At 39.2% G+C, this 20,758-nt stretch overlaps 2 protein-coding genes across 4 annotated transcripts; both read right to left on the reverse strand.

The window, feature by feature from the left end:
- Positions 1–1,153: 1,153 nt before the first annotated feature.
- LOC130918090 (UDP-glucuronosyltransferase 2A1-like) lies at positions 1,154–7,294 on the reverse strand. Of its 3 annotated transcripts, none has more exons than XM_057839993.1 (3): positions 4,782–4,836; positions 3,458–3,486; positions 1,154–2,671 (listed from the first exon to the last, which is right to left on the reverse strand). In XM_057839993.1, exon 3 carries the CDS (start codon positions 2,621–2,623, stop codon positions 1,154–1,156), a length of 1,470 nt encoding a protein of 489 aa, XP_057695976.1. In that variant the 5' UTR covers positions 2,624–2,671; positions 3,458–3,486; positions 4,782–4,836. The 3 variants fall into 3 exon arrangements, with proteins under 3 accessions (XP_057695976.1, XP_057695983.1, XP_057695990.1); XM_057840000.1 differs by lacking the exons at positions 3,458–3,486; positions 4,782–4,836 and adding exons at positions 3,051–3,065; positions 4,400–4,421 and having other exon boundaries at positions 1,154–2,670; XM_057840007.1 differs by lacking the exons at positions 3,458–3,486; positions 4,782–4,836 and adding an exon at positions 7,273–7,294 and having other exon boundaries at positions 1,154–2,676.
- Positions 7,295–9,391: 2,097 nt separating this feature from the next.
- On the reverse strand, positions 9,392–18,926 carry LOC130925053 (UDP-glucuronosyltransferase 2C1-like). The gene is made up of 2 exons (XM_057851295.1): positions 18,842–18,926; positions 9,392–16,025 (listed from the first exon to the last, which is right to left on the reverse strand). The coding sequence occupies exon 2, from the start codon at positions 16,023–16,025 to the stop codon at positions 14,442–14,444; it is 1,584 nt and encodes a 527-aa protein (XP_057707278.1). The 5' UTR covers positions 18,842–18,926; the 3' UTR covers positions 9,392–14,441.
- Between the last annotated feature and the right edge of the window lie 1,832 nt (positions 18,927–20,758).

Raw genomic sequence — 20,758 nt, forward strand, 5'->3', positions numbered from 1 at the left:
TTTTGAGCAGAATTCTAGCTTTGTATAGGCTAATGTTCCTATTGTTGAAAGCACAAAAGTGTGTAATAAACAACTAGCACATTTATATTTTGCATTTTGTTTTTTTTTTACTGTACCGAAAATGAACCGAACCGTGACCTCAAAAACGAGGTACGTACCGACCCGAGATTTTTGTGTACTGTTACACCCCTAATATTAACCTATCCCGCCTAGAAATTCTCCCACATAAACAAAAAAACAAAAAACAAAAAAAACAAAAAAACAAAAAAAAAACAGCATCCTGAAGTAAAGTGAATGCACACTTGATTTTCGAATGGTTATAATATTAACGCTGAAATGATTGAATGTTACAGTATTTGAAGTAGAGTATTTACTGATTCATTCATAAAATGCAATTTGCATGAAATTGGATATTTGAAATTTTCTATTGATTCCCTCAGGACATAATAAGATATCATATCTTCATTACATTGTTATAGGAAAGTTATATTAAAATGCAATGAAGCAAAGGAAAAGCAGACAGTCATGGTGTATTTATTTTTATTATTCTGAACATTGTAGAGCACAGATGTCAGAAAACAATTGACGTATCTAACTATTCTGTACTGATATCGATTTACTACTTTCAATTGACACACGAATTATTTCAAAGTAAAAAAAAAAAAAAATTTAAGTGGTGGTGCAAGAGATTTCCATGTTTTTGAAGTACACTTAACGATTTTGTATGTGATTAAAGTCATGCGCACTGTTTATTGGTTGCCATCATTGGTCTTTGGGAGATATACTGTGGATTATGCACACTAAACTTGCAGAAAACGTGCCAAATTGACCCCATACCTTTTTTGGAGGATTTGGATAAATCTGTATATAATAAAGATTTTCACTATTTAATTAGCACTTTAAATCCCTTTATCTGGAAACACTATAGATTGGAGACTACTAACAAAAACAAAAACAAAAAAATCTGTTTTAGTTTTATTGTGGGCAAAAACCAGGGTGTACTTCTATTTTTATGAATTTTTTATTTTATTTTATATTAACTTTTGTTTTCATTTATTCATTTAAAATATAAAGTGTCTTCATGAAATACAAAAATGATTATTAGTTGATGTACACGTATGTGGACAGCAGGCCGGTAGGCCCACAAGGGCATCTAATCACGTTTGGCTTTCTTCTTACATAAAACAGAACATATCAATCTGATGATGATAAAAAATGTTAAAAACAAAACCAGCACAGCTCCAGACAGGAACAGATACACATCCAAAGAGTAATAGGCATACCAGGGCAGCTTGTATGACTCAGTCCGCAGATGCGCTGCACCTTTGTGCCGCATGACAAACTCGATCCAGAAGAGAGCGTTGTCAAGTGGCGAGATGAGCTGATCCCTGTGTAGCCTGGAAAGCCTCTCCATGTTGCTCTTATAGGAGGGATTAGTCAAGACTTCTTGTACACCTTGGAAGAATATATTCTGATCCAAGGTGAAGATATCCAGGTTTTTCCCTGCTCCTCTCACTTCAATCCTAAAAAGATTATCTCGTTGATCAAAAATGAGCGGTAGCCCAAGAATGGGAACCCCGTGGTAAATGGCTTCCTGAACGCCATTTGTCCCACCATGAGCCACAAAGAGTTTTATTTTGGGGTGTCCCAGCAGGTCATTCTGTGGCATCCAGTCCACCAGTAGAGTGTTGTTGCCCAGAGTAGAAGGTTTAGCACCTTTATACCGCCATATGACCTTCTGGGGGAGTTTGGCAAAAGTAGCTGCTATCTCATCAGCTAAATCATTTGGAATTTCCCCAATCAAAGTCCCCAGAGACATGATAATGACTCCATGCTCTCCAGAACTCTGCACAAACTCCTCCAGGTGGTGTGGTAGAGGCTTGGCTGGTTTACACTGGAAGCCTCCCATGTAGATGACATTGGGCATGGTTGGGCGAGGAAACTCAAAGACAAAGTCAACTCTCATGAGCCATAAGTCTGCAGCTTGGAATAGTTTACTGTAGTCTTCTTCAGGGTTTAAGTACTTTTTGATGATGCCTTCGTATTGCGGTTTTATGTGCGTCGCAACTTGATATTCAAGATAAACGTATCCCAAAACGTTCAGTACTCTTTGAAAAAAGCCCATCTTATCCGAAAATTCTGTTCCCGTCAAGGGAACATATGAGAGAGGTGATGGCGCGATTGCAAAATGGCCTTCACCGTGACTAGTCCATCTCACATTCAAAACAAGTGGTACCTTTAGGTAATGTGAGAGAAACACACCAGCTGGCGTTACAGGGTCTGTCAGAACTAGATCATACTTGGCGCTTTGCAGAGTCTCAACTAGGGTTCTATTCTCAAATATCCACTCTAATAACACCCCAATTTTTTCATACATCAATGAAGATTTTTCCATTTGCTCCATTTCTAATTTATAACGAGTCCAGACAGAATTTCCCTCCCGCTGGATTTTCAGCAACTGCTCCACAAACGTAACAATAAAATCTTTGCTGAAGCCTGACTCCATGTCAAGCGGGATGCAGGTGTAGATTGCGGACTTTTCCTTGATGTACCAGCTGTCATTTGCTCGCACGACGTCAACCTGGTGGCCTCTCGAGTGAAGTCCCTCAATAATGATTTTCATGTTCACCCAGTGGCTTCCGTCCACTGGAAAAACAAGCACCTTGCCACCATACGCTGAAGTCACGCATAGAGTGGAAAACAAGAGGCAGACCCAGGACCAAAACATCTTCATGCTACAATTAAGAAGGGAGCAAATCATATCAAATCAGTAAACCTAAGCAGGTCTCGGTTATTTTAGCAAAGGCTGCATAAGTCAATGTATCAATCAGCAATACGCAAAAACGACCAAGTATACATTCAACCTTCATCAGTTCATGGATTTTGAAAATAAGAAAAAAGTCATTATTACCAATTCCTGTGTAGTCTGTTAATAGATTCGCCTTCCAGGAAAGAGCACAAGTGCTTATCCTTACAGTTGCAGCCCAAACAGGACTTTGACGTTGTAGTTTTACACTCTTTTATGCTAAGGTGATCATGATACCGATAGTAGTGCAAAGGGGATGCTTATCTTAAAGTAAATACTGTATTGGTGACTGAGCATTTTATGTTGGACTGCAGATATAAAAGATTTGAGATGATTCAACTGCATTTATCAACAATGCTCACACCCTAGTATGTCAAGGTTTTAAACATTCTAAGAAATCGTGGATTATACCAACGTATTTTTTCCTTCTTCTGTCTGCTGTAATAGATCACTGTAAACTGAACATAAATGCAATTATCAAAAAGACATCTACCTCAATGTTGTAATTATCTCTGTTAAACTACTTTCACCTTTTTGAACTCTGGTCAAAAGAGAAGCACTTGTTAAAGCATGCGTACAGTCACTCAAATTAATTATGTGCAGCCCAACTGAATGTTGTAAATGAGTTACCTGGCAGTATTAAATATCTAACTTGTAGTATGTGGCTTGTAGGACTAAACCTGAAACATCCTCCCTTTTAGTTAAAGAAAATTACGAGAGCTTTTGCAAAGTTTTATTGATTTGAGAAACTACAGTTGTATGAAAAAGTATCTGAAACTTTTGGAATTTCTCACATTTCTGCATAAAATCACCATCAAATGTGAGCTGAATTTTGTCAAAATCACAGAGATGTAAAAACAGTGTCTGCTTTAACTAAAACCACCCAAACACTTTATAGGTTTTCATATTTGAATTAGGATAGCATGCAAACAATGACAGAAGGGGGACAAATAATTAAGTGAACTCTCTGCCTAAGGAGACTTAAAGAGCAACTGAAACCAATATTTCCCAAACAATTTAAGTTAGGTATGTTCCCAATCACTGATGAGTGGTTTAAATCTGCCCTGCCCACTATAAAACACACACCTGGTAAGAAATATCTTTGATGAGAAGCATTGTCTAATGTGCATCATGGCTCGGTCAAAAGAGCTGTCTAAATACCTGCGATCAAGGATTGTTGATTTGTATAAAGCTGGGAAAGGATACAAAACCATCTCTAAAAGTCTGGATGTTCATCAATCGACAGTCAGATAAGTTGTCTAAAAATGCCAAAGATTACGCCAAGAGTTCAGCGCAGAATACTCAGAGAGGTAAAAAATAACCCTAAAGTGATTTAAAGACTTAAGGCTGAGTTAGGCTTCCGTTTGAGACCTGCGCCGTCAAGGAAGACCCGATTTACGACCCTCCGCCGTAGCCTCTCTGGCTCCTTCTCATTTTTCTGACTTCGCGTCACGTCAACGTGTGTGACGTGGTGGAAATAGACTATGATTGGTCCGCTTAGACTGTTGTTTCCGGTTCAGCGCGAAATCACCGGCATTGTCAAACATGATTTTTCTCCACGCAAAAATGGACCATGCCGACGAGAGTATCAACGAAGAGCAAGTACTACAACTTCTACAATGTCTCGTTAAGACATTATGAAGATTGCCAAATGGCAAGCAATTCGTGGGAGGAGATTGCTGAAAATACAGGGCTGGAGGTCAGCCAGCGATTGAATAAAAAAATGGAAGAACCACTGAGACAAGTATGTGTGTGTTCGGAATCGAATGGCCACACAAAGTGGTGACCCAGTCGGCCAAAAACTGCCAGCTTTTAATCACTTTATGTCGTATTTTTGGTTGGTGCTCTTCATAATTTATTGTGTACATATGTTTGCTGTGAGTCTGTGTCTTATTTACGTGTCACACTTCAAGTATATGAAGAATAAAGCACAGGTTTGGTGTCAAAAGAGTTGTTTTGATGTTTAATCTTCAACAACAGACAGTTCACACTCGATACATCATCACTGATTGAGAGTGCTTCTGTTCTTTTATGATAACGTTAACATCAAGGCTTCCAACGCAGTTTGGGAAGTTCCATAGCCGCCAGAAATCTGCTATGGCTTCCCTCTGGCTGGTTGTAGGACACGGCAAACAAATCGGGTTGGATGGCTTTGCAGAACTCGGACAAAAAGCTGGATGCAGTGCTTGATGCCAGTTTGAAGCTAGCCGCCACAGCTTGCTGGTTTCCACCCGAGGCTAGAACTCTGTGCGACATCAAAAGTCGGACAGACCGCCTCGAAACCGTCTTCTGCGTCGCCTGTGCCTCAACATTTGTATGATCAACATTTATTCAATGTTGATGAGCTGAGGATCCACCTTCAAGTGTTCCATCTTGCATTGTTTATTTTTTTTTTCTCCGTTAAACTAGACTAGAGAAAGTCAACAAGCATGCTCCAAAACTGTACAAACATAACACCACACCAATCTGGTGGCATGGTTTTGAATTACAGAGCAACGCGTTCTCTCACCGCAGAACTATCGAATGCCCATTGACGCCACAGTCACTTCGCCGTCACCGCAACGCAGGAGCATAACTCAGGCTTAACAGAAATCACTGGCACAGACCAATATCCCCGTGCATACATCAACTATCTATAAAACTATGGCCAAGAATTGTGTTCATGGGAGGACTCCACGGAGGATGCCTTTGCTGTCTAAAAAAAAATTTTTGCTCATTTAAAGTTCGCAAAAAGGCACTTGGACACTCCACAGAAGCTTTGGCAAAATATTTTGTGGACTGATGAAACCAAAGTTGAATTGTTTGGGAGTCACACACAAAATCATGTGTGGAGGAAAAATGGAACAGCTCACCAACATCAACACCTCATCCCCACCATGAAGCATGGTGGAGGGAGCATCATAATTTGGGGCTGTTTTGCTTCCTCAGGGCCTGGACAACTTGCAATCATTAATGGAAGAATAAATTCAAAAGTTTATCAGGATATTTTGCAGGAAAACCTGAGGCAGTCTGTCATACAGTTAAAGCTAAAAAGAGGATGGATGCTGCAACAAGACAATGATCCAAAACACAGAAGTTAATCAACTTCAGAATTGTTTCAGAAGAACAAAATACACATTCTGGAGTGGCCAAGTCAAAGTCCAGACTCCATTGAGATGTTGTGGCATGACCTAACTACAGCGATTCATGCCTGACGTCACTGGAATCTGACTGAACTACAGCAGTTTTGTAGAGAAGAATCAGCCAAGATTAGTCCTGATGGATGTGCCGGACTGATCTGCAGCTATAGGAAGCGTCTGGTTAAAGTTGTTGCTGCCAAAGTGGGGGCTACAAAATATTAAATGCGATGGTTCTCTTACTTATTTGTCCCCCTTCTGTCATCCTCATTAAAATATAAAAACCTATTAATGTTTAGGTGGTTTCAGTTAAAGCAGTGCTTTTTCATCTGTGTGATTTTGACAAAGATCAGATCACATTTGATGGTGATTTTATGCAAAAATGTGAGAAATTCCAAAAGGTTGAGATACTTTTTCATACCACTGTAATTGAACATAATGGAAATTTATAATCATGGGACCTCAGGCATTAGATCAATTTTTAGAGCCAACACAGTACAGTGTATGTGATCAAAACCTTCTCACTTGAACTCACTCGATGCAGAAAAAATTCCTGTTCACAACCAGTAATGGTCGCACACACACACTTCACTCCATGATGTACAATCTTTGTCCATTTCACGCTTTAATATCCTTTGTGATAGAAGATTAATCAACCCACCTAGAAACCTTTGGCAAGTGAAATTCTCCCATACCAAAAACCACGCATTCCGAAGTAAAGTGAATGCACACTTGATTTGGATATATGTTTTTATTATTGATAAGCTGCACTTACGTACAGTGGGGCAAATAAGTATTTAGTCAACCACCAATTGTGCAAGTTCTCCTACTTGAAAAGATTAGAGAGGCCTGTAATTGTCAACATGGGTAAACCTCAACCATGAGAGACAGAATGGGGGGGGGGGGGGGGGGGGGGGGGCAGAAATTCACATTGTTTGATTTTGAAAGAATTTATTTCCAAATTAGAGTGGAAGATAAGTATTTGGTCACCTACAAACAAGCAAGATTTCTGGCTGTCAAAGAGGTCTAACTTATTCTAACGAGGTCTAACGAGGCTCCACTCGTTACCTGTATTAATGGCACCTGTTTTAACTCATTATCGATATAAAAGACACCTGTCCACAATCTCAGTCAGTCACACTCCAAACTCCACTATGGCCAAGACCAAAGAGCTGTCGAAGGACACCAGAGACAAAATTGTAGACCTGCATCAGGCTGGGAAGACTGAATCTGCAATAGGTAAAACGCTTGGTGTAAAGAAATCAACTGTGGGAGCAATTATTAGAAAATGGAAGACATACAAGACCACTGATAATCTCCCTCGATCTGGGGATCCATGCAAGATCTCACCCCGTGGTGTCAAAATGATAACAAGAACGGTGAGCAAAAATCCCAGAACCACACGGGGGGACCTAGTGAATGACCTACAGAATGACCTGGCTCCCAAACACACAGCCAGGGCAACAGAAAAGTGGCTTCGTAAGAAGCATTTCAAGGTCTTGGAGTGGCCTTGCCAGAGTCCAGATCTCAACCCCATAGAAAATCTGTGGCGGGAGTTTAAAGTCCGTGTTGCCCAACGACAGCCCCAAAACATCACTGCTCTAGAGATCTGCAAGGAGGAATGGGCTAAAATACCAGCAACAGTGTGTGAAAAGCTTGTGAAGAGTTACAGAAAATGGTTGGCCTCTGTTATTGCCAACAAACTGTACATAACAAAGTATTGAGATGAACTTTTGGTATTGACCAAATACTTATTTTCCCCCATGATTTGCAAATAATTCTTTAAATATCAAACAATATGATTTTCTGTTTTTTTCCACATTCTGTTTCTCATGGTTGAGGTTTACCCATGTTGACAATTACAGGCCTCTCTAATATTTTCAAGTGGGAGAACTTGCATAATTAGTGGTTGACTAAATACTTATTTGCTCCACTGTATATGACAGGTGCGAATCTTAAAAATGAGTTTTAAAAAGTGCAGTTGATGATCAAAATTTAGATTAAAAGAGTTTGTCACTTTAAACTCTCGACTGCCACCTCACCGAGAGCGGGACTGCGTTATTTATGGATTACAAAAATTTTGGGAGGTGGGCTTTGTCAACTATAAATTCAGGAAATGTCCAAAAATGGTAACACACACATGTATTTGTAGAAATGTTAAAGTTGTAACTAAAAGTTGTAATTCAGTGCGTATAGTGGGAAGGTGTATTTCGAGTGCTTTGAGTTTGTTTGAAAAATTTGAGTTGAAGAATGTCAAGGCGGCCCTTGCGTCTTTCTTATTTTTCTGCATGCGGCCCGCAGAGGAAAAGGTTTGGAGTCCCCTGTTTTAGAGTCTTCAACAGAACTAACATAAATGTTTTGGAATGTGGGCAGAAACTGGAGAATGAAATAAAGACCATGCAATCTTCACATGACGGAGCCCAGACGTGAAAAGGCAAATTCAGAGCTGTGAGGTGAATGTGCACACTGCATTAAAGTGGGAAAAAAATCGTATTTGTACATATCTTTTTTATTTACAATAAGATACTTTTATGGCATTTTAAAAATGTGCCTTAAAGTATTGTACAGTGAGTTCTAAAAATGAATATCAACCACATTTTCTCAGTATGCAGCTAGACTTTGACTCGTATTACTTTATTTACATGATTCCTTTGGGATTCTCCACTTGAAATCAGATGTTGTCTGTTGAAGTAATCAATTAACCATCCAGTTAATAAACAAAAACGTACAAATCACACAAAAGTTCAATCAATTATGTTTTAATCGTCGTACATCCATTTATTGTTTTGATTTGTACAGTGTCCTGCTACAAACAGATTAGTGGTCAGAATCACCTTAAAATCAAAAGTCAAAGTAAAATTTTCCCCAAAAAATAATCACCATTGGTAGTTCATTAATGCAGATGGGGGTGAACCATTTGTGAGGAGGCAAGGTTTCAGAATTGTTGGAAAAATATTCAACAACAAAACTGGTAAATTACATTCAACGTCTAGTGAAAGTGGAGTTTAAAAGTGCTGGCAGTTTTTTTTTTTTACACCGTAGTTCTATAAAGAAAGGGAGAAAACAGAATAGTGGCAGTGATTGGAAAGGGAGCAGCTGGAAGATATAGCAAACAAGTGCACCACTTCTATCACTTCCAGACAGGCAACCCTTTACACCACAAAGTCATTGGTGTTTAAATGTTCAGTGAAAGACTTGGATCAAAACCAGATCCGTATTTTTTTCACTGTACAGTGACCAGTGTTGTTAATCTTACTTTAAAAAAGTAATTAATTACAGTTACAAATTACTTTTCCCAAAAAGTACCGTAATTTCCCGAATATAACGCGCACTTCTTTTCCCCAAAACCAATTTGTAAAATCATGGTGCGCATTATACACGGGTACAGGGACGGAGACAGAAATATATATATATATACATATACATATATATATATATATATATATATATATATATATATATATATATATATATATATATATATATATAACCGATTTTTTTTTTTTTTATTGCCACGGCCATGTTGTGTTGAAGAAATGTATGCGGAGATCCGTTGCCGACCATTACAGTACGTGATGTCATCATTTTATTTCGGTAATACTTCACTCTGATCAGTCAAAGGATTTCGTCTGTGTTAAATTCAGCTTTTTTCACTCTTAATAAAGCACAGAATTTAGTTTCTTGAACTCATTTGAGTCAACGTTTATTGCAGCTCCGCAACTCGGACCATAACAAACGTAATGCATCACAGACTTCCCGTGTTCGTCAACTATATCTGTCCCTCGAGAAACTCAAACCCAAATAACAATAGTTCCTATTGTTACTGACGTGTCTACAGCGATGAGCGCTCTCGGATTTCCGACTTACGTTCTCACTTTCATTTTAACCGTATCAATCCATGCAGGAAACATTTATTCATCATGATGAAACGAGGAAGTTATACAGCAGCCTTTAAAAGAAAAGTCACATCTGTTTTGTTTTCTCATGGATTCTGGTAAGTTGAAGAAGTTATCAGATCATATTATTACCGTACATATTGTCAGTTTACGGTAATGTTTTGAACTACCAATGTGCTATGCTTGTGCTGTGTTTACCAGTCAGTACAATGACATTGCTGTATCTGTACACGAGCTCTGTTTTCTTGTATTCTTCTATTTATTGGTGCTAAAATTAGGGTGCGCGTTATACACCGGTACAATAATTTTCCCTAGATTTTACAAGTAAATTTGGGGTGCGCGGTATACACGGGTGCGCCTTATATTCGGGAAATTACGGTAATTGCGTTAGTAACTCAGTTACCTGAATGTAAAAGTAATTAGTGACTTGGCAAAGTTACTGGTGATAATTTTCATGTTTTGTTTTTTTCCCCTCAAAAAAGCCCAATTCTTTACCCTAATTTACCCTTTACCCCGAATCAACCGTTCAAAGTTGTTAAAATTGCTTCCATTATTGCATTAGTTCCCTTCTGTCTACTTTTGACATGTGTTTTAAACTGTTTCATCATTTAAAGATAGATTCAAGTCAAGATTTTGCCAATTTAGGAGTATTTTAGATAAAAAGTTACTTAGGTTCGCTAGGAAGGTTCTCTACAACAGAGCCTTCCCAAGAAGTCTACTGCTTTAAGATGGCGGTTGTTTACTAACGCATCTAGTTCCTATACTGTAAATGTTGCTAACGCCGCCGTGTCTGTCATTTCGGATCTACTTCTAAATATACTGTATGTGATATCTACCATGTCTACCCTATCATGTGGGCGTACTTTGTAGGCTATCGGCTACAGGTATTACTGGAGCCACCTAGCAACGCATTTGCTCCGCGTCACAACTTTTTTGCCTCCACCCCACTCCTGCTCTGCTCTGTCGTCTCGGTGAGTCCGTCTCCCTCAGACTTTTCGCGTGTCATTCAACCAATATAGTAACGTACGCCTTTCCATCCTCAGTAACGGTAACAGCGATGCCAAGATGAAAAAAGTAATTAATTAGATTACTCACTACTGAAAAAAATAACGCCGTTAGTAACGCCATTATAATTTAACTCAGTTATTAACAACACTGACAGTGACTGCCATTTTTAGACTCCCATTTTTTAAGATAAATGTACAAAAAAACCACACAAAATATCATTCAAAAAAATGCTATAAAATTGTTCAAAACTAAAATTATAGTAAATTGGTTATTGATAGAATTATATCAAAGTGATAGCTCTGTGTATATGCACCAGTTTTGAAATGAAAAAAACTACCTTCCTATTAGCCGTTTTACACTTTTTGCCTCGCTGAGGCATCAAAGCATGCATCAATTTTTTTTTTTTTTTTTTTTTTTTTTTTTTTTAATGAGCATAGAATGCATAGTGCATAAACAGACTATATATATTATGTCTTTGGCCTTTACAGCACTGTTGACAACTAGCTGTAACCAGGAGATTACGTGGTAATTTAAATAAGGTAAATCAAATGCTTTTTTGCATAATCTTGAAAATATTGCCAACTTGTTTTCTTGACTGCCAAGTGCCAACAACATACGTATGGTGGCCTGGGGCATTTAAGTTGTTGGGGAAAGAAATTACGAGTGCTGTAGGTGCATTTGTGAACAGTGGCTATGCTTACATGGACAACATTTTTTTTTTAATCCAACCAGAGTTCAGATTATAATTATGATCAGATGCACTGTTTTCATCCACACTAAAAATATTGATCTGATTAGTACTTGTGTGGTCATGCATCACACTTTTAATCAGGACAAATTATTTTGAAATGCACAAATTGATCTAATGTACCGGAAATAGTAGTAAAAGAAAGCATGGCGACTTCCCTGTCAACAAAGCATCGCATTTGCACTTTAAACATTCGCGTTAATTTGCACATTTTTCCTGTTTTTTACCAGCAAGTCTGTTTAGTATCTTCAGCAACGTGTTCGTCTCAGATACAGACCAGATCTGTTTAGCGCCCGCCTTGTCTTTCATTCACTCAAATTCTTCTAGCTTCAAGGAATAACAGACACTAAATTCACAGACATGCGCGATACTCTATGGATTTTTGGAGTAAGTGTTTTCTTGCACGCTAATCGGACTATAGATCAAAATAAACTACCCCTCTCGTTCGGAATAAAATCTTGATCAGAAAGGGCTTGGTCGGGTCATAATATTCCCGAATGGGGTGTGTACATGAAGCATTTGTATTACCGTAATTTCCCGAATATAACGCGCACTTTTTTCCCAAGATCAACTTGAAAAATCATGAGTGCGCATTAATACACGGGTACATGGATGGAGAACGAAATATATATATACTGTATATTTAAAGACAGATTTTTTTTATTGACACGGCCATGTTGTGTTGAAGAAAACATATGCGGCGATCCGTTGCCGACCATTACGGTACATGACGTCACCATTTTGTTTCGGTAATACCACACTGATTGGTCGAATGATTTCGTCTGTGTTAAATTCTGCTTTTTTCACTTTTCATAAAGCACAGAATTTAGTTTCTTGAACTCATTTGAGTCAACGTTTGTTGCAACTCGGCAACTCGAACCATAACAAACGTAATACAACACAGAGTTCGTGTGTCCGTCAACTATAGCCTATGTGTCCCTTGTGAAACTCAAACCCAAATAACAATAGTTCCTATTGTTACTGTCATGTCGACAGCGATGAGCGCTCTCGGATTTCCGACTTACGTTCTCACTTTCATTTTACCGTATCAATCCATGGAAGAAACATTTATTCATCATGATGAAACGAGCAAGTTATACAGCAGCCTTTAACCCTTAGATGCATAAGTGGGTCAAAAATGACCCGCTGAGGTTGTTATCTTGAAATTTCTTCGGAATGAAAAATTGTTATCAATTCATATTCCAGGTATTCCTCAAAAATGTTTTTGATATAATGCCATTCAAATTTTTGATGAACTTTTTATACATTTTAAGAAATTGTCATTTATGTATTACTACCCTAAGCTTCCACAAGCGGGTCAAAAATGACCCACATGCATTTTCTATGGAATCCAATGGGAATCTTTCATTCTTATCAACTTTGGCTGTCATGAATAAATTTACCGTGGACCACACAGACTAGGTATGTAAAAAGTGACATCCCTTAAGAAGATTATTTTACACAGCACAAGCTGATACGTGTACTGTAAGCATTATGTCCATATAGTATTTTGTGTGCGTGTCTTTCATGACTCTTTATTATTATTTATCAACAAAATAACCTACTTCATAACTAGCTAGCTAACTAAGGCTAGGTTGATACCGCAGGTCCTAATGCACAATTCCGATATTTTTGTCATATTTGTTTTTTTAGCGTACCCTTTCAGACTGCCTTTGTCCATTGAGCCTGTTCAAGTATCACACAGCGCTCTAATTCGCAGTCTGAGATGCGCTGAGCAAACTGGCCCGCATGCGCAGGAGCACTGGAGCAGAGAGAAAACCGAGCATTGTCAGGCTTATTTTCAACCCATTTTATTCTTTTATGACTGTTGTCAAGCCCGCTCCTTCCCCAAAAGCCGCGTTCAAGCTAGGCGCTAACGCTAATGCACAGCTGCACCGCTTACTTAGCACCCTGTCTCTCTCGCTCTTTGCTGATGTTAATTGCTGTATGAATCCCAATTTGGGGGACTTGACCTGGAAATCCAACTGAACAGGATCAATCTGGCTCATAAGATTCCAATTATGTGCCCTCTGAAGAAGAAAGTGTCCAAATCATTGCCAACAGAACGAGTTGGTAAGGCTCTTACTAGAGAGAATTACCTCCCACCCAGGGCAAAACACAGAGCCACAATATCCTTAGAAATTGGTCAGTGCCTCCACAAGGGCTTAGCACCGCTGTCTCACCAAAAAGATGTATGGGAGCTCTTCATCAATGATAATAAAATACAAGGAAGGATGAAGTTTTTTTTTATGTTAATTGAATCTTAAAGATATTTCAAGCATGAAATCATTCTTGTGTGGCCCTAAATATCATACTAAGTAATATACAAGTGATTATTCTTCACCAAAATGGCATAAAAATACATTGGTTCCAATATGGGTCATTTTTGACCCACTTATGGAAGAGTGTAGGGTCCAGTCACTTGTGCATCTAAGGGTTAAAAGAAAAGTCACATCTGTTTTGTTTTCTCCTAGATTCTGGTAAGTTGGAGAAGTTGTCAAATCATATTATTACCATAAATATTGTCTGTTTATGGCAATGTTTTGAACTACCAATGTGCTATGCTTGTGCTGTGTTTCACCAGTCATTAAAATGGCATTTCTGTATCTGTACACGAGCTCTGTTTTCTTGTATTCTTCTATTTATTGGTGCTAAAATTAGGGTGCGCGTTACAAACGGGTACAATAATTTTCCCTAGATTTTACAAATAAATTTGGGGTGCGCATTATACACGGGTGCGCCTTATATTCGGGAAATTACGATACTTGGGCTTTTAATTCGAATAAATGTGTCCATGTGAACATAGTCACTGAATCATAAGTAAGCAGGGCCTTACGCTACATGTATTAAAATATAAAGAGATACATCTACTCACGTTTGACTTTCCTCCTACATAAAGCAGAGCACATGCACCTGATTGTGATAAAAAGTGCTAAAAACAGAGCCAGCAAAGCTGCAGTAAGGAACAGATACACATCTAAAGAATAGTAGATGTACCAGGGCAGTTTGTAGGAGTCGGTTTTCAAGTGAGCTGCGCCTTTGTGCCTCATGACAAACTCAATCCAGAAGATAGCATTTTTAAGTGGTGGGATGGGCTTATCTTTGTGCAGCCTGGACAGCCTCTCCATGTTGTTTTTGTAGGTCGGATTGGCAATAACTTCCTGTATGGCCTTCAGAAAGTTGTCATCTTTGTCCACTAAGGCTAACATAACCACAATGGCCGCCCCTCTTTCAGAGAGACGCAGCAGGTTGTCATGTTGGTCGAAAAATAAGGGTATTCCCACGACTGGAACTCCATGGTAGATCGCTTCCTGGATGCCATTTGTCCCGCCATGAGCCACGAAGAGTTTAATTTTGGGATGTCCAAGCAAGTCGTTCTGTGGCATCCAGTCCACGATTAGAGTGTTGTTGCCCAGAGTAGAAGGTTTAGCACCTTTATACCGCCAGATGACTTTCTGAGGGAGTTTGGCGAAATCCGCTGCAATCTTTTCAGCCAAGTCAACCGGGAGTTCGGTCACAAATGTTCCCAGAGACATAAGGATGACTCCATGTTCTCCAGAACTCTGAACAAACTCTTCCAAGTGGTCAGGTAGAGGCTTGGCTGGTTTACACTGGAAGCCTCCAATGTAGACAACATTGGGCATGGTAGGGCGTGGAAACTCAAAAACAAAGTCTACTCTCATGAGCCACAGGTCAGCAGAAGCAAGCAAATGGTGCATGTCGATATCAGGTCCAAGATACTTGTCACAAATCTTCTGGTACACGTTCTTAATGACCAGAATATGTTGTGTATAGCCGACCAGAAACACAATCACGTTTTTGACTCTTTGAAGAAAGCTCATCTTGTTGGTATTACCAGTTCCCGTAATGGGAATGTAAGAAAGTGGTGATGGCGCAATGGTGATGTGGCCCTCAGTGGCGATAAGCCAGCGGACATTGTAGACCAAAGGAAGGTTCAAATATTTGGCCACAATAACACCTCCGGCCCAGGCGGGGTCGCTGAGAATCAGGTCAAAGTTGCTGTCCTTCAATCTCTTCGTTAAGTCTTTGTCGTCGAGAATCGCTGTGGCGAACTCACCCACCATCTGGTGAGCTTCCATGAACATCCCAAACATTCCCACACTCATGTGAAGAAATGTCACCAGGGGCAGAGAGCCCCTTTCGTATTCAATTACCTCATAAAGCAAGCCGGTGATGAAGTCTTTGTCCAAGCTCCTTTCCACAGGAACGCTAATCGTGTTGAAGTAGGAGGCGTTGTCCTTCATGTACCACGTCTTGCTGGGTCGTACAATGGTCAAGTTGTGTCCTTGCGAGTGCAACTCTCGCATAAGGATGTCCATGTTCACCCAGTGACTGCCTTCAATCGGAAAGACCAGGATGTTACCTCCGTGACAGGATCGGGAAAGGAAGAGTGAGAGCAGAAAGGCCCCGCAGTACCACATCAGCCTCATCTGGAATCAAACAGCATAGCAACCTTAAGAATCACACGGGTCACATGGGGTAATGTTGCTTAGAGTGCTGCTCTTAAAGTTATCAAACTTTCGTGAGAATAGGCTGATTTTGTGTGGACAAGATAGTTGTAGATATCAGGGTAGCAGATGTCAGGCAAAGAGGGCGATGACAGCGGGTCGAAAAATATCGATTTAGGCATCAAATATGGATCTGGCGAATGGATAGACTGAAGCTTTTCCACATAACGCCTTTTATGCAACGCATCCAATGAGTTTACAGCATCTGAAAGCACCGGGGCTTCCATGAATTGCTCCATAAATTGCACGACAAATTGAAACCATTGAGAATATAGATAAACACTGACGGACAATATGGCGGCCGGATACAGCGACACGTCATTCTGTGACGTTGGTGAGTAGGGTCTATACCTACTGCAGACACTTGCGAAAATCCGCCCCCTAGCCGCAACGCGGCGGCCCCAGATGCATCACCTTTATGTGAATTCAACCCCGTATACCCTCTTGTGGGCAAGTCTTGTAACTGTCGTCACAGAAAGTATTGTATAATCCAAGTTAAAGGTCAGAATCTTGTTTTGAAACTGACATGGCGGAGCCACCAATGCTGATTCCAAAGAAACTGATGTTAATTAAGGTCACTTATTGACGATTTGAATAATGGGGACTTTTAAAGGTCATAACGGATGATGAAAAATTACATATACAGTAATTTTCGGACAGTAAACGGCTACTTTTTTCCTTCATTTTGAATCCTGAGGCTTATAGTCCAGTACGGCCTATTTGTTGATTTATTTGGGTTAATAGGTTGCGCATGTCATGGCCATTACTGAATGCTTATGACATATGTTATTAAGTGTCATCCGGAAAATTATGTCGCTAACTCTATTTATGTCCAGCTTGGATGTTTTACATCCATTCAAAAGTGAGATAATTTGCCAGGTTACACTAAATGACAGCTGTTATACAGGGTGACCCAAAAAAAATGCTGAAAATGAAGAAAACTTTAGCTGTACCTGAATTGCTACGTGCCGGTCTGACACCTACTGAGATTCCAGCAAATCTGAGAATATTCAGATGTGCAGTCTACAAAGTTAAAAAGAAGCTGAAAGATATTGGAACAGCCTCACGAAAACCTGGGTCTGGAAGTGAAGATCTGTGCGGACCAAAAAGTTGATTGACAAGGTGATATGTGGCCACCCCAGAGTCCAGATCTCAATCCCCTGGATTATAGCATATGGGCAACTGTGGAGGACAGTGCCTGTAAGAAGCCACGAACTTCTGTGGCAGCCTTGGAGAGGTCCATTGTTAGATCTTGGGAAAAGATGACAGCATCCTACATAAAGAAGACCTGTCAAGCGTTCCGCAGGCGCCTGGAGGCTGTTGTGACACTTAAGGGAGGAGACATTGAAAAATAGAGTGTACTGTACATGTTCTTTACAATAATGTATAATTTGTAGTTAAATTCTAATTCTAAACTGAATAAACATGGCATTTAAGTTGTATTATGGCAGTGTAAACTTTTTTTGGGGTCACCCTGTAAGCATTCATTAATGCTCATGACAATGTCACGTAATAATTATGATTGCCTAATGACAGTCTTATTGCGCCACTGTCAAATAAAGTGTTGCCATATACCATGAATAGCAATTAATGAAACAATTGGAACAGCAACTGAAGACATAACTAGCACAGAACATGAATTTTGATTATTTAAATCTGTAGCTCTGCAATGCATGCTAGGAGGCATGTTGGACAACAACAGTTAACAGCAGGTGGCAGCAGAGGTTGAGTGTCTCTCCCAAGGGAGTAGTGATGGCCAAATGAAGCTTCTTGAAGCAATGAAGCTTTGCATCTGATTGGTTCAAAGCTTCATGGTGGTTCATTCGGTTTGATGACATCCTATAATATCTATACATCTAGGATATATATATCCTATAATACAGTGAGGACAGCTGCGGCTTATAGTCCAGTGCGGTTTATCTATGAACAAATGCCGTTTTCGTGCCAAATTTGGTGGGTGGCGGCTTATAGTCAGGTGGGCCTTATAGTGCGAAAATTACGGTAGATGTGATTTTTACCTTCCATATTGTTGTTTACATATTATTTTACTATATATTATAACCTATGAAGGGGAAAAAATGTTAAAAAGGGAGTTATTTTCTCTTCTACACAAATCAAGCAGCCATTGCCTTGATGTTTGAACTTATTTCAACTTTCATTTCAGTGATTAAAATTCAACACATAAAACTTTTGATGTGGGGGTTGAATGACAGAGATATTGCTTTAAACATTCACTATCATTCATCCATTCATCCTTATTGGATGACAAAAAGTAATTGGCTTTATGATTGTGGCAATGGGCCAATTGTTAGTGCACTTTTCCCCCTACAACTTTCTATTCGGAATTTTCGAATAAAAATAAAACGTGGCATTATTGTGCCTGTGAGCGTTGAAGAATTAAAGCAAAAAATTGTGTCTAAATGCCCACTTATACAAATCCGCAGTACAATGATACATATTAAGAGGTTTTGTTTCGTGAAGAATCCTTCAATTTGAACTTGATATATGATACCGAGGGGGTTTGTTCTGTCAAGCAGTTCATGCGTGTTTCTTGTTGTTTTAATGAGGCGTTGTAGCATCTGAACCTCTTTGGAAGAAAGCGGACGTGATAAAATTGCTAATTTGAAAGTTACATACCGCATTATAAACTAAAACTAACCCACATGGGCATGCGCGATCTTCATGAGCACGTTACAAAGCGTGCACGCTACATGTGTTTGTTAATGTTGTATACTTACAGTGAAGTCGTGTTGTTTTTCTCTTTCACATGCAAGCAGCTCCTCAGATTGTTTTGGGTCTTTCCGTGGTTCCCGTGTGACGTTTGTGACGATGCGGCAGGGTGGGAGAAAATGCTTTTCGCTAATCTGCGTGGGAGGACATCGGGAGAGAGGTCAATGAAACTCGTCTATAAGCAGTTAATTATTTACACGCCCTAAATGCGCTTAATATCACTAAGTTTCCCTTTCTTAAGCGTTTTCGTTGTCTTTTTAAAACGCGTTTTCTTTTCACTGTTTCTCTAAATTTCCCAAGCAAATTATGTACATAAGAAACGACTCTACTTCATACATATATATATATATATTATTATATTTTATTTTTATTTTTAATTTAACCTAGTCTTGTTTGAGTTTGTGGCTGCACTGCTCAAATTTTACAGTAAACATCACATAGGCGTGTACCTACTTGCTGAGTATAGGAATCTACTGTTCCACAGTTCGTCATCCACTGGAAGGTGACACAATGCTCAGATGTCCCCCCTTAGGAATGTAGAAAAAGAATAGTCTTCGTTCATTGTTGCCAAGAATGATATAGTCCCCCCAGTTCATGACTACAAATTAGGGGAGAACAGGGTTTGTTGTCTCATGGGTTGCTTGTCTCACTTGCTATCACTTGTCCACCAGAAGGCAGTGTTGTGCAATTTCCGTACTGAAATGATGTACAGTGGTACCTCTACATACGAAATTAATTCGTCCCAGGACCTTGTTTGTAAGTCGAAATGGTCGCACGTCGAGCAGGATTTTCCCATAAGAATACATTATCATTCCATTAATTAATTCCACAACCCGAAAACCTTCACTAAATTCTTAATAAATACTGATGTTACTATTGCAAATTTAAATTACAAAGTGCAAAACAAATAAATTATGAATAAAAATAGTAATAATATAATAATAGTAATAATAATAATAATAATGATACCTGTAATAATGTAACAGTCCAGGTTCTAATGTGACGAATGTGTTTGCGTGGTGTAGCTGAACGCATCGGGTGGCTGACTTGATAGAGTGAGCCTTTTCACTTTCACTTTTGTTTATTGGCTGTGGAGGACACTAGGTGTGTTGTGTTGCACAAGTTGATGGAATAAAAGATTAGAATCCTGACAAAACTGGTGATATTACCACAATGATAATTAGCCTAATGCTAATGTGAATGCTATGCTAACGCTATGAGCTATTCTCTCTTGCTAAGCTAAGAAGACAAATCTTACCGTGTGTGTCTTAAAATAAGCAATAGGGAGGCTGGCGAGGACACAAGTGGGTGATGGGTGAGTTGGTGGGTGCAGCACGTCACATGAGTGACACAACCAGACACTGCTACATGCAGGCTAACTACACAAAAAATGCCATACATTGTGAACATGTGACAGAAACTATGGCGCATTTTCATCTCGTTCTCGTCTGGTTAGGCAAAAACTGGCATTCGTGTCATTATATTTTAGTCTCCCAAGACACGTTTTCAGCTTGAGATCGTCTCATCATCGTCGACGAAATGTTTTCCTTATTGTCATTGTCGATGACAACACTGCTTTGAGCAACAAAAAACGAGTTGGGGTTGTTTTTTGTGGAAAAAAAAACCTACAGTTAAACGAATATTTTTAAGATGTTACTGTATGTTCAAGCAACATTGTAACCCTGTTCCTTTTTTGTACACCTGCTCAAATTTAGGAGTCATAAGTGTTAAAGAAAATCCCATTTAAATTAAAAAGTGACAAGCAACCCCACAATAAAAATGTTTTTTACAAAGTGTCAGACTGTCTTTGATTAATAATGAATTACTGTTATCAAAATTATATATACTGGACTGTCTCAGAAAATTAGAATACACAATATTCTAATTTTTTGAGACAGTCCTGTGTATATATACAGGACTGTCTC

The sequence above is a fragment of the Corythoichthys intestinalis genome, chromosome 1 (genome assembly GCF_030265065.1).
Source record: "Corythoichthys intestinalis isolate RoL2023-P3 chromosome 1, ASM3026506v1, whole genome shotgun sequence".
In the NCBI taxonomy this organism is placed as follows: domain Eukaryota; kingdom Metazoa; phylum Chordata; class Actinopteri; order Syngnathiformes; family Syngnathidae; genus Corythoichthys; species Corythoichthys intestinalis.

Bases quoted from the DNA above. Each gene is read 5' to 3' on its own strand.
- LOC130918090 (XM_057840007.1), bottom strand. From the start codon at position 2,623: ATGAAAATCATTATTGAGGGACTTCACTCGAGAGGCCACCAGGTTGAC.
- LOC130925053 (XM_057851295.1), bottom strand. From the start codon at position 16,025: ATGAGGCTGATGTGGTACTGCGGGGCCTTTCTGCTCTCACTCTTCCTT.